This window comes from Heptranchias perlo, chromosome 22 (assembly GCF_035084215.1).
Source record: "Heptranchias perlo isolate sHepPer1 chromosome 22, sHepPer1.hap1, whole genome shotgun sequence".
Lineage (NCBI taxonomy): Eukaryota > Metazoa > Chordata > Chondrichthyes > Hexanchiformes > Hexanchidae > Heptranchias > Heptranchias perlo.
In genome coordinates, this window is record NC_090346.1 from 39,453,612 (window position 1) to 39,466,646 (window position 13,035).

Below are 13,035 nucleotides of genomic sequence, written 5' to 3' on the forward strand. Positions count from 1 at the left end.
ATAGAAAATGCTAGGTCGATAATCATTCTAAATGAGTGAAGTCGTTTTCTCTCTTCAAATTCTGACCGATCTGCTGTGTTTTTCCAGGAGTTTCTGTTTTTATTTTGGAAGCGCATGCTCTGTTTTATTGAAGAAGTCATAAAAAAATCTATGCCACACAGCTGGTGGTACAAAGATTGATACAAGGAGTAACTAGATTCAGTATATTTTTATTATAATTTGTGCTTTTAAAAGAACAAAATGGCCTAGAGCTACATTAATAAAAATAGAAAATGCTGGAAACACTCAGCTGGTCAGGCAGCATCTGTGGAGAGAGAAACACAGTTAATGTTTTAGATCGATGACCTTTCATCGGAACAGTTTTTAAAAAATTTGTTCATGGGATGTGGGCGTCGCTGGTGAGTCCAGCATTTATTGCCCAACTCTAATTGCCCTTGAGAAGGTGGTGGTGAGCCACCGCCTTGAACCGCTGCAGTCTGCGTGATGAAGGTTCTCCCACAATGCTGTTAGGAAGGGAGTTCCAGGATTTTGACCCAGCGACGATGAAGGAACGGCGATATATTTCTAAGTCGGGATGGTGTGTGACTTGGAGGGGAACGTGCAGGTGGTGTTGTTCCCATGTGTCTGCTGCTCTTGTTCTTCTAGGTGGTAGAGGTCACGGGTTTGGGACGTGCTGTCGAAGAAGCCTTGGCGAGTTGCTGCAGTGCATCCTTTGGATGGTACACACTGTGCGCCGGTGGTGAAGGGAGTGAATGTTTAGGGTGGTGGATGGGGTACCAATCAAGCGGGCTGCTTTGTCCTGGATGGCTTCGAGCTGCTTAAGTGTTGTTGGAGCTGCACTCATCCAGGCAAGTGGAGAGTATTCCATCACACTCCTGACTTGTGCCTTGTAGATGGTGGAAAGGCTTTGGGGAGTCAGGAAGTGAGTCACTCGCCGCAGAATACCCAGCCTCTGACCTGCTCTTGTAGCCACAGTATTTATGTGGCTGGTCCAGTTAAGTTTCTGGTCAATGGTGACCCCCAGGACGTTGATGTGGGGGATTCGGCGATGGTAGTGTCGTTGAATGTCAAGGGGAGGTGGTTAGACTCTCTCTTGTTGGAGATGGTCATTGCCTGGCATTTGTCTAGCGTGAATGTTACTTGCCACTTTTGAGCCCAAGCCCGCATGTTGTCCAGGTCTTGCTGCATGCGGGCACGGACTGCTTCATCATTATCTGAGGGGTTGAAAATGGAACTGAACACTGTACAATCATCAGCGAACATCCCCATTTCTGACCTTATGATGGAGGGAAGGTCATTGATGAAGCAGCTGAAGATGGTTGGGCCTAGGACACTGCCCTATGGAACTCCTGCAGCAGTGTCCTGGGGCTGAGATGATTGGCCTCCAACAAGCACTACCATCTTCCTTTGTGCTAGGTATGACTCTTGCCACTGGAGAGTTTTCCCTGATTCCCATTGACTTCAATTTTACTAGGGCTCTTTGGTGCCACACTCGGTCAAATGCTGCCTTGATGTCAAGGGCAGTCACTCTCACCTCATCTCTGGAATTCAGCTCTTTACAGCCTTAGTCCAAACATGGACTAATGAGGTCTGTAGCCGAGTGGTCCTGGCGGAACCCAAACTGAGCATCAGTGAGCAGGTTATTGGTGAGTAAGTGCCGCTTGATAGCACTGTCAACGACACCTTCCACCACTTTGCTGATGATTGAGAGTAGGCTGATGGGGCGGTAATTGGCCGGATTGGATTTGTCCTGCTTTTTGTGGACAGGACATACCTGGGTAATTTTCCACATTGTCGGGTAGATGCCAGTGTTGTAGCTGTACTGGAACAGTTTGGCTAGAGGTGCGGCTAGTTCTGGAGCACAAGTCTTCAATACTACAGCCGGGATGTTGTCGGGGCCCATAGCCTTTGTCTTATCCAGTGCACTCAGCCGTTTCTTGATATCACGTGGAGTGAATCGAATTGGCTGAAGACTGGCTTCTGTGATGGTGGGGATATCGGGAGGAGGCCGAGATGGATCATCCACTCGGCACTTCTGGCTGAAGATGGTTGCAAAGGCTTCAGCCTTGTCTTTTGCACTCACGTGCTGGACTCCACCATCATTGAGGATGGGGACGTTTACAGAGCCTGCTCCTCCCGTTTATTTGTTTAATTGTCCACCACCATTCACGACTGGATGTGGCAGGACTGAAACGTGATCGACCTGAAAGCTTAACTCTGTTTCTCTCTCCACACATGCTGCCTGACCTGCTGAGTGTTTCCAGCATTTTCTGTTTTTATTTCAGATTTGCAGTATTTTGCTTTTGTTTTAGGACTACATTAAATGTTTGCACTTCACAGATTTTAGGATGCAGTATTTTATTTCAACAAGTATGGGTATTTTCAGTTTTCTCAATTTTATTTCGTGTTCCCAGGCCACTCACCGGCTGCTGTTGAGAGGAGGGACAGGCAGCTGGCCTCAATAAAATTAATTACCGGAAGGTGCGTGAGAGTGGTCCAGGGTATCATTTACTTTTGGACTTTTTCTCCCTTTTGTTTTCCTCCTGTGGGGAGGTGCCTACTTGCAGTGATGATAATGATGAGAGGGGGACTCAGTGGCATGGGGGATTGAGCCTGTGTCCCACTGCACTGTGGTGCTTGGCATACAGATTTCAAGGCTATCGGACAAGTTTACCAAAAAATTTTGAAGTCCATGTTTATCAAAATCAATTAGACATCATTTACTTTCAGAAAGGACAGCCGTGAAGTATTGTAGTTAGCTTTGAAGTCTCTAGGCTCGGGAAGGGGAAAAATCAACCAGAGTTCTTGCTCCTGTTTGTAGTTTGGGGGGTGGGGGGGGGGGGGAAACCTCTGCTAGAAAGTAATCATTGGGTAAGGATCCGATCAAATTTGGCAGTATATTTCACCTCCCCCCCCCCCCCCCCCCCCCCCCCTTCCCATCCCATGATTGAATAGCCTCATTATAGTCACTCCCCAAGTTTAAGGCAAAGTACCAAAGTGTTATTATTGCCTACAAAACTGTACTCCACCATGAATCACTGCCTTTGGGGGATAAGGGAAGAAAATGGGGGGAGGGATCTACAAATTTGTAGATACAATTCTATTAAAGCCAGTATTATTCTAATTTTTTAAAGAAATAAATAAGTGTTTTGGCTTTAAGGTGGGTGGGTAGAATGCACCCTTGGTGTCTTCCTCCACAGCCTCTGAAGTATTGATATTAGCAAGAGTACATCCATAAGATTGTCTTGCATCTGATTTGCAACAGGCCGGTTGCAGTATACCTACAGCTGATTCAAATTTTGCATTTAATCAAATCTTCAGCACCATATCAGTGTTTTATTATGCTGATTTGAATTCTACATTTATTCAATACTAATAAAATTGGGATTTACCTTTTTTATTTGATCATTTTCATAATGGTCTTGAAAATGACCTTTTAAAAATAATTAGAATAGTTTTGGAAACTTTGACCCTTGCATGGTATGAGTCTATCACACTATAAATATGACGGTTATTTGGTATATATCACGCATGTGCTTTTTTCTTTTGGGTATGAATCACCCTCTGGTTTTCTCTAATTGCTCTTTGTCTTGCTGGGCCACACACTCCTGTGGGTGGGTGACCTTCTAATCCTCCATCGCTATTACTCAACTGGCCAGTAAGAGAGTGCACAAAGCAGTGATAACATTCCCTCCAAATCTCCAGCAGTTGGCATCTCCCCAGTAAGGTTAAAAGCAGGGACTCAGTGGAATGAGGAATAAACCTTTGTACTTCCACCCAGTGGTACTACACATTGGTTTTTCAATGAGCTATGAAACTATGTCTTCTGAAAATGCTAATCTTTCATTCCACCCCTAGCATGAAATGGTTAATGATCACCAAGTGTCTTTTTAAGAAGTCTAATTTTTACACATCTTGCCATGCAGCCGTGAAATCAATAACAGCATATTTATTTTGCAGACGTGCAACTCTGCTCTGGCGCATTTAGCCTTTAGTAATACATTAGCTATGTAATTGGCCTTGAAACTGATCCAGCAACTTTTTTTTCAGTGCCTACTTCTGTAATGCCATGTTACAGTGAGTGGGAAGTTTTTTTTCAGTGCCTACTTCCATAATGCCATATTACAGTGAGTGGGAAGGAAAAATGGAGGATAACTGAACCCTGCACAACTCCCCATTGACTTGGAAGAGGCAAGCTGCTTGGTTGCCCCATTATGTCTGAGAATGCTGTAATGTTATTGGGAGGATTAAATATTAATTTCCAATTTTCAAGAAGAAAAATAACATAACTGGTTGGCATTGAGGAGCTGACCAGTGTTCTGTGGTGCAATTTGATCCAATCTGATTTAAGCTTACCAAACCCAGTACCAGTAATGTGATATAAAATGCTGAAGTACCTTTTTAATCAAGTTGGCTAATGGTTTATGGTCCCACTTCTTCAAAAGTACCCAGAATATCCATGCAGTATCTGTTTCTGCATTCTAAGGTTGTGATCGTTGCTAACCCTTGTATATCAGCAGAATTTCCCCCTTTTTTGATTACGTAGAATTTTATAGCACAGAAACAGGCCATTCAGCCCAACTGGTCTATGTCGGTGTTTATTCAAGCCTACTTCACCTAACCTTATCTGCGTATCCTTCTATTCTTTTCTTCCTCCTGTACTTATCTAGCTTCCCCTTAATGGCCCCTTGTTTTGGACACCCCGCAAGTGGAAGCATCTTCTCTATGCCTACCTTATCAAACCCCTTCATAATTTTAAAGACTTCTATTAGGTCACCCCTCAGCCTTTTTTCTAGAGAAAAGAGCCCCAGCCTGTTCAGTCTTTCCTTATAGGTATTCCCTCTCAGTTCTGGTATCATCCTTGTAAATCTTTTTTTGCACCTTCTCCTGTGCCTCTATGTCCTTTTTATAATATAGAGACTAGAACTGTGCTCAGTATTCCATTAAATGTGATCTAACCAAGGTTCTATACAAGTTTGACATAACTTCCCTGCTTTTTAATTCTATTCTTCTAGAAATGAACCCGTGCTTTGTTTGCATTTTTTATAGCTTTGTTAACCTGCATTGCTACTTTTAATGGTTTATGAATGTGTACCCCTCGATCCCTTTGCTCCTCTATCCCATTTAGACTCTTACTTTCCAAGGAGTATGTGGCTCCTTATTCCTCCTGCCAAAATGCACCTCCTCACACTTATCTATTTTGAAAATCATTTGCTATTTACTGCCCATTCTGCAAGTTTCTTAACGTCGTCTTGTATTTTGTCGCAGTCTCCCTCCGTATTAACTATACCCCCTAATTTGGTGTCATCTGCAAATTTTGAAATTGTACTTCGGATTCCCGAATCCAAATTGTTTATGTAAATAGTAAACAACAGTGGTCCCAGCACCAATCCTTATGGAACACCACTTCCCACCTTCCGCCAGTCTGAGTAACTACCTTTAACCCCTACTCTCTGTTTTCTGTTACAAATCTACCAATTGATCATTACAGGAGAGGGAGGTTATTCAGCCAGTCTAGTTTATCCTTCCACAATAATCTACCTACAACTAATCTAAGAAACTTATTGTGAACTTGTCTGAAGTCAAATCACCGACCTGACTGTTTTAATTCAATGCTACACAAATTCAAACACTTACCCGCTGAATCAAAATGCTGCATGCTGTTTTTGAAATCCATTTTCCTTCTTCACTCTGGTCATTGTGTGCAGATAGAAATAACATCAGGAGCCACAGCCCTACCAGTAGTGTTTTCTTTAATCCAGGGGCACCGAAGCTGATTTATAGCGTAAAAAATAGTTGAGATGAACTGGTTTTCCCTCTGAGGTTGCAACTATTCTTGCAAGAGCATTAAATGGCTATTGTGTTGCAAAATTGCCTTGAATTTCTTAGAAATTTGAATTTCCTTTCATTCACTTGAAAAAATAGTAGGATAAAGAGTAAATGGTGGAATATGAGCGCAACTGCTAAATCTTTTTATCATTCACTAATGGCTGCTTTTCGCAGCCAGTTACTGTGCATACTGGGATTGTGAACCAGTTCTAAAATAAGTAGTAAAAATAAATTGTTACTGTTGATGGTACAGCCTCTAATGATCTAGAATTACCTGCAACAATCTGGCAAATAGGATTTATTTTGGTGGGGGGCACTTTTTCTTCCTACCTTTTCTCCCGCTGATGGCATTGATTGGTTCTGGGTCTTCTCCGCTAGCGACCATTCTTCGTATGAGTACACACAGTAAGTATGTGTGAAGAAAGAAGCACAAACGTACATTTTTATGCAACACCTTTTTTGTCCTCCGGATGTCCCAAAGCACTTCAGAGCCAATTAATTATAGTTGAAATGTAGTCACTGTTTGTAGGCAAATGCAGCAGGCAATTTACACACGGTAAGGTCCAACAAACAACATTGACATAAATGGTAGGCTACTTGATCATGTGGAGCCGCATTGTTGAGTGCTATCTTGATGTCCACACATGCACCAACAAGCAGAGATCATTGGTTAGCAATTATGAGTGGGTTCTCTGGCTGCTATTCCACTCCATAGTCCAGTAATGTCCCTACTGCCACCCTGACTCAGATCAGGTAAATTAGCACAAACTTGAGAGATTCTTGGTCTGCATGGGTTAGCTAATCACTGTCTTAACCAGTTGAATCATCCAAGAAAGTATGCCATACATAATTTTTATTTAAGGACAATCGGAATAGCCCCTCTGCTACCAGGAATTCCCTACTTAGAGCACCATAATGAGTTTATGGAGCTTGAGCAAACTACTTGAATGTATTCATTCATCTTATCACAGTGAGGCTTAGTGGTTGTTTCGTTCATACCACCAGCATTCATCGCTTTAAACAAAATTATTGACCAAATTTTTGATGAAAGTGGCAATTATAAAATCAGGATTCAAATTATACACTGGATCTTGTGATACTTTTTGATTTGAGTCACTTCCCTCTAGTTACTTCCCCATGTAAGGGAGAACTGCCATTCATAGCTATATTTATTGCTAGTTCGAGCAACACGCTTCACCTCCTTTCGATTGGAATTAGGTTATCTATTTGGGAGTTTAATTTTCTCTGATTACACGTAACCTGTTTCTGGAAAATTGCTTTGTCCACTAGTGTAAAGTAGTAGTCAACCTTTTTAAAATAAGTAATGACTGTTACAATGACACATACAGGAATTTTACATTATTGTGTCAAATAGTACCATATCAAACTCTTTACTGTCCCATCAACAATAGAAGGTCCAACATGATTATCCATGACCTTGAAGTTGCCGTTATATTTATAAAATACTTGCTTAAGGAACAAATCTCAATATCTGTTCTCTTAAAAATGAACTGGCTTAAAATAATTTTGATTGACTGTTATGTTTCCTTACTTCTGTTTTACATACTGCAGTCAGGATTCATTGTTTACATAACATTGTCTGGGGCACTGGCTGGGTGCGATTATTACCCTAGCAGTGTGATGTCGCTGAATTAGTAACCATCAGTAACCGTTAAAATAATTGCTGTTGTGTAAATAGCATTTATTAATTTACATTGTGTTACACGAAACTACAACACAAACAGACCATTCGGCCCAACTGGTCTATGCCAGCGTTTCTGCTCCTCGGGCCTTCTCCCTCCCTACTTCATCTAACCTTTCAGCATACCCTTCTATTCCTTTCTCCCACATACGCTTATCTAGCTTCCCCTTAAACGCATCTGCGCTATTTGCCTCAACTACTCCTTGTGGTAGCGCGTTCCACATTCTTACCTCTCTTTGGGTAAAGAAGTTTCTCCTGAATTCCCTATTGGATTTATTAATGACTATTTTAAATTTATGACCTCTCATTTTTGACTACCACACAAGTGGAAACATTTTCTTTACGTCTACCCTATCAGACTCTTTCAATATCTTAAAGACCTCTATCGGGTCATCCCTCAGCCTTCTCTTTTTCCAGAGAGAAAAGCCTCAGCCTGTTCAATCGTTCCTAATAAGTATATCCTATCAGTTCTGGTATCATCCTTGTGAATCTTTTTTGCATCGATAATATGGAGACCAGAACTGTGCATAGTACTCCGTGTGGTCTAACCAAGGTTCTATACAAGTTTAACATTACTTGTATCTCTGCTTTTCAATTTTGTCCCTCTAGAAATGAACCCCAGTGCTTGATTTTCTTTTTTTTTTAAATGGCCTTGTTAACCTGCGTTGCTACTTTTAGTGATTTGTGTATCTGTACCTTTTAGATCCCTTTGCATCTCTATCCCATTTAGACTTTTTTTTTATTCGTTCATGGGATGTGGGCATCGCTGGCGAGGCCGGCATTTATTGCCCATCCCTAATTGCCCTTGAGAAGGTGGTGGTGAGCCGCCTTCTTGAACCGCTGCAGTCCGTGTGGTGAAGGTTCTCCCACAGTGCTGTTAGGAAGGGAGTTCCAGGATTTTGATCCAGCGACGATGAAGGAATGGCGATATATTTCCAAGTCGGGATGGTGTGTGACTTGGAGGGGAACGTGCAGGTGATGTTGTTCCCATGTACCTGCTGCTCTTGTCCTTCTAGGTGGTAGAGGTCGCGGGTTTGAGAGGTGCTGTAGAAGAAGCCTTGGCAAGTTGCTGCAGTGCATCCTATGGATGGTACACACTGCAGCCACTGTGCGCCAGTGGTGAAGGGACTGAATGTTTAGGGTGGTGGATGGGGTACCATTCAAGCGGGCTGCTTTGTCCTGGATGGTTTCGAGTTTCTTAAGTGTTGTTGGAGCTGCACTCATCCAGGCAAGTGGAGAGTATTCCATCACACTCCTGACTTGTGCCTTGTAGATGGTGGAAAGGCTTTGGGGAGTCAGCAGGTGAGTCACTCGCCGCAGAATACCCAGCCTCTGACCTGCTCTTGTAGCCACAGTATTTATGTGGCTAGTCCAGTTAAGTTTCTGGTCAATGGTGACCCCCAGGATGTTGATGGTGGGGGATTCGGCGATGGTAATGCCATTGAATGTCAAGGGGAGGTGGTTAGACTCTCTCTCTTGTTGGAGATGGTCATTGCCTGGCACTTGTCTGGCGCGAATGTAACTTGCCACTTATGAGCCTGAGCCTGGATGTTGTCCAGGTCTTGCTGCATGCGGGCTCGGACTGCTTTATTTGAGGGGTTGCGAATGGAACTGAACACCGTTCAATCATCAGTGAACATCCCCATTTCTGACCTTATGATGGAGGGAAGGTCATTGATGAAGCAGCTGAAGATGGTTGGGCCTAGGACACTGCCCTGAGGAACTCCTGCAGCAATGCCCTGGGGCTGAGATGATTGGCTTCCAACAACCACTACCATCTTCCTTTGTGCTCGGTATGACTCCAGCCACTGGACAGTTTTCTCCCTGATTCCCATTGACTTCAATTTTACTAGGGCTCCTTGGTGCCACACTTGGTCAAATGCTGCCTTGATGTCAAGGGCAGTCACTCTCTCCTCACCTCTGGAATTCAGCTCTTTTGCCCATGTTTGGACCAAGGCTGTAATGAGGTCTGGAGCCGAGTGGTCCTGGTGGAACCCAAACTGAGCATCAGTGAGAAGGTTATTGGTGAGTAAGTGCTGCTTGATAGCACTGTCGACGACACCTTCCATCACTTTGCTGATGATTGAGAGTAGACTGATGGGGCGGTAATTAGCCGGATTGGATTTGTCCTGCTTTTTGTAGACAGGACACACCTGGGCAATTTTCCACATTGTCGGGTAGATAGACTCTTATTATCCAAGCAGTATGTGGCCTCCTTATTCTTCCTACCAAAATGCACCACCTCACACTTAACTATATTGAAATTAATTTGCTAATTACACACCCATTCTGCAAGTTTCTTAATGTCCTCTTGCATTTTAATGCATTCTTCTTTTGTATTAACTGCACCCCCCAATTTGGTGCCATCTACAAATTTTGAAATTGTACATCTGATTCCTGAGTCCAAATCATTGTTGTAAATTGTGAACAACAGTGGTCCCTACACTGATCTCTGTGGAACACCACGTCCCACCTTTTGCCAGTCTGGGTAGGTACCCTTAACCTCTACTCTCTTTTCTGTTTTGTAGCCAACTTGCTATCCATTAAACAAAATTGTTGAACAAAGTTTACAGGAAAACTACGAAAGGTTGTTTGAAGAGTGCTAATGGTGAAATGCCCTCTCTAACGGCAGAAGACCCAATGAATGTCATTGTAGGCATTTAACTGCTTTAACTCAGCTATACTGCAGCAAGTTCATAACAGCCATAAAACACCTTAGTTCCTAGTCTGGCGTCCACATTTCCTTAAAATAAATTCCATAAAATAGCCCAAATAATCCCAAAGCACTGTGGACATAGCATTTAGCATTCAGCAAGATAAAAAAAAATGTAAATACTGGAAATCGGAAATAAAAATAGAAAAAATGTTGAACCTATGCAGATGGTTAGAAAGTATTTGTAAAGAGAAGAGACAGGTTATTGCAGTTTTGGGTGTGTAACTCTAACCCTTCATCAGAATTGAAGGATGGCACCAAAAATGTAAATAACCTGGCTTTTCTCGCTGCTGCTTCTGTCTGACCTGTGTGTTAACAGCGTTTTCTGTTTTGGTTCCATTATCATGTGTGTTGTTTGTTTTCGACATTCCTGTTTTATAATGCTCAGGTTGGAAAATACCCATGAAAATAAAAGTTCTACTCCAGATAACGCAACACTTATAACTCCAATAGTCACTCTTTACTAGTTTGATATCCTATAATTTATAAGAGGTACAATATAACTTATTTTGGAATAATAGTCCTTGCTGATAGATTATAGTGATAAAAATTCCCAATGATTAGAATATATTTCTAATATTTTTTTTGAATCCCTGCCATTAATATCTTAATGTCTTGAATTTTTTTCAGGCATCCACTCGCTACGTTTTTCCACCTGTTTTTCCGTGTAAGTGCCATCATTACTTACCTCTTATGTGACTGGTTCAGCAGAAGCTTTGTTGCCTGTTTTGTGACGATCCTTCTCCTCTTGTCCTTTGACTTCTGGTCAGTAAAGGTAAGAAATGTGGATCTGATGACTGTAGGCTGCTGTTTACAGGCTATGTATGATTTTTCACAAGCGTTTCTATGTCTGATGTGAACTGCAATGGTGGGAGTTTTGGTGGGCTGGTAAAGAACATTTCCTAAGTTACTAGTCAAATACAATGTGAAAAATGAGGTACGCTAGCATAGGAGTACCTTGCTTAGGTTTTTCTGTGTGGTGGGATTTCTGTCACAAATGTTTTAGGGTCAGGCTCATTAAAGTATTCATGGCAGGCTCCCTGCACTGACTTTTGGGAGCTTGCCTCTTAGGGGTGGGGGAATAAGGAAAATAACTATGGCTCCTACTGTAAGGTAACATGGTCATCAGTGCTCTGCCATTGAATGTACTAGACAAGGTGCTCCTTTTATTTTGTAACTCCCCCCTCCCTGATTCCTTAGTGTTGCTAAGGTAGTAATGACATACATGAAAATACATCAGCTGATGTTTTCCCATCATTACCGTATAAATTGCTTACCACTGTCCAAATATGGGTGGGCATTTCAACGTCTGCTGTCATTTGGTGGAAAGTCCCGGAAGTGGTGACAGATATCAGGGAATGATTCCTGCTCCTGTTCACCCGAAACCTCACCCGAAACCACACCCGAAACAGTGTAAATACAGGAGAAAACCTGGGCCCCTGTGTCTTATAAACATGGTTTCAGATTCAAATTTGTTGCTTGAGCCTACTTGTTACAACTTTGGTGAGGAATTTGCTGGTACTTGGCCAGTCACCAGATGACATTCCATTCCATGATGGGAAGATATTTTTTGAGGGAGGCAAAACTGAGAAGTTAGCTTTCCATATTACAAGTTCACCGCCTATTGGCCAAGCAGCGAATGACACTGATCACTGATAATTGCACCCAAGAACAATTTTACTATCTCATTAGGGGGTAAAAGTAAGACAGATTGGGTGCAAAATTCTTCCTTTGATGAAGAATGCTGTCTTTTTCCTTCTAACAACCCACCAACAAAATTACATTTTCAGAAATCGCACATTTCATAGCTCTGAGTTCCAATAATTTTGTTAACCTATTAATTGGAAGAGAGAAACAGGCCCCTTCTGTGTTCTTTTAAAAAAGGATTTTCATTTATAACTATCTTCTGTTGGAAACACAAGGGGATTCAGATGAATGTGTGATAACTGGAGGGAATTGTTTCTCATTCACAACATTTCCTTCCTTGAATCTATCAAGGCATGTAGATTAATCTACATAAATAAAATTTCTTGTGTCCTATAAAAAGAAAACAAATACTTATAATGCACCTAGTCACATCCCTCAAACGTATCAGTGTTTCACAAAGAGTGCGGTGTCTGTGTTATGCAGGCATTGCTGCAGCTATTTTGTGCACAGCAAGATTCCACGAACAACAATAAGGGGAATTAGCAGTTTATCTACTTTTATGGTGTTGGTTGTCGCAAACCAGTTTGTTTATGTAGTTGCTTCTACTGCTATCTTTCCCCCGCTCCCCCTTCCCCTGACCTCCCTCAAGTCTTCCACCCACCCTGATCTCCATCCTTCAGTTTTTTTTTTTCCCCCTGCCCTCTCCAAGCTCACCTCTTCTGTGAAACCAACCTTACACTCTCTTGACCCCCTCCCCACTCAACTCCTGACTTAACAGCTATTCCTCCTGATCTCCATGCTTGCGCACTTAGCAAATGGCTTCCATTGCTCAGGCACCATCCCTGTTCCTTTCAATACCAATGTTACCAACCCTTTTCTCAAAAAGCCTATCCTCAACTCATCTATCCTCTCCAACCTCTGCCCTATCTCTAATCTTTTCAAATGTCTTTGAATGTGTTGTCACTTCCTAGCTCTGTGCCCATCTTTCCCAAAGCTCCTTGTTTGAGTCCCTTCAGTCCCATCCTGCTCACAGCTGCTGCCAAATTCATGAATGACATCCTCTGTGACTTTGATCAAGACGCATTATCCCTCCTTATGCTGTTTAATCTCTGCAGCATTCAGTCGGGTCGATCACATCATCCTC

General features: G+C 42.4%; 1 protein-coding gene across 1 annotated transcript in view; it reads left to right on the top strand.

The window, feature by feature from the left end:
* LOC137340688 (Golgi apparatus membrane protein TVP23 homolog A-like) overlaps positions 1-13,035 on the top strand; it is a 53,442-nt gene that overhangs the window by 7,255 nt on the left and 33,152 nt on the right. The window contains exon 3 of the mRNA XM_068003348.1: positions 10,875-11,019. Within this exon, the coding sequence (XP_067859449.1) occupies positions 10,875-11,019 (145 nt within the window). The remainder of the gene's footprint in view (positions 1-10,874; positions 11,020-13,035) is intronic.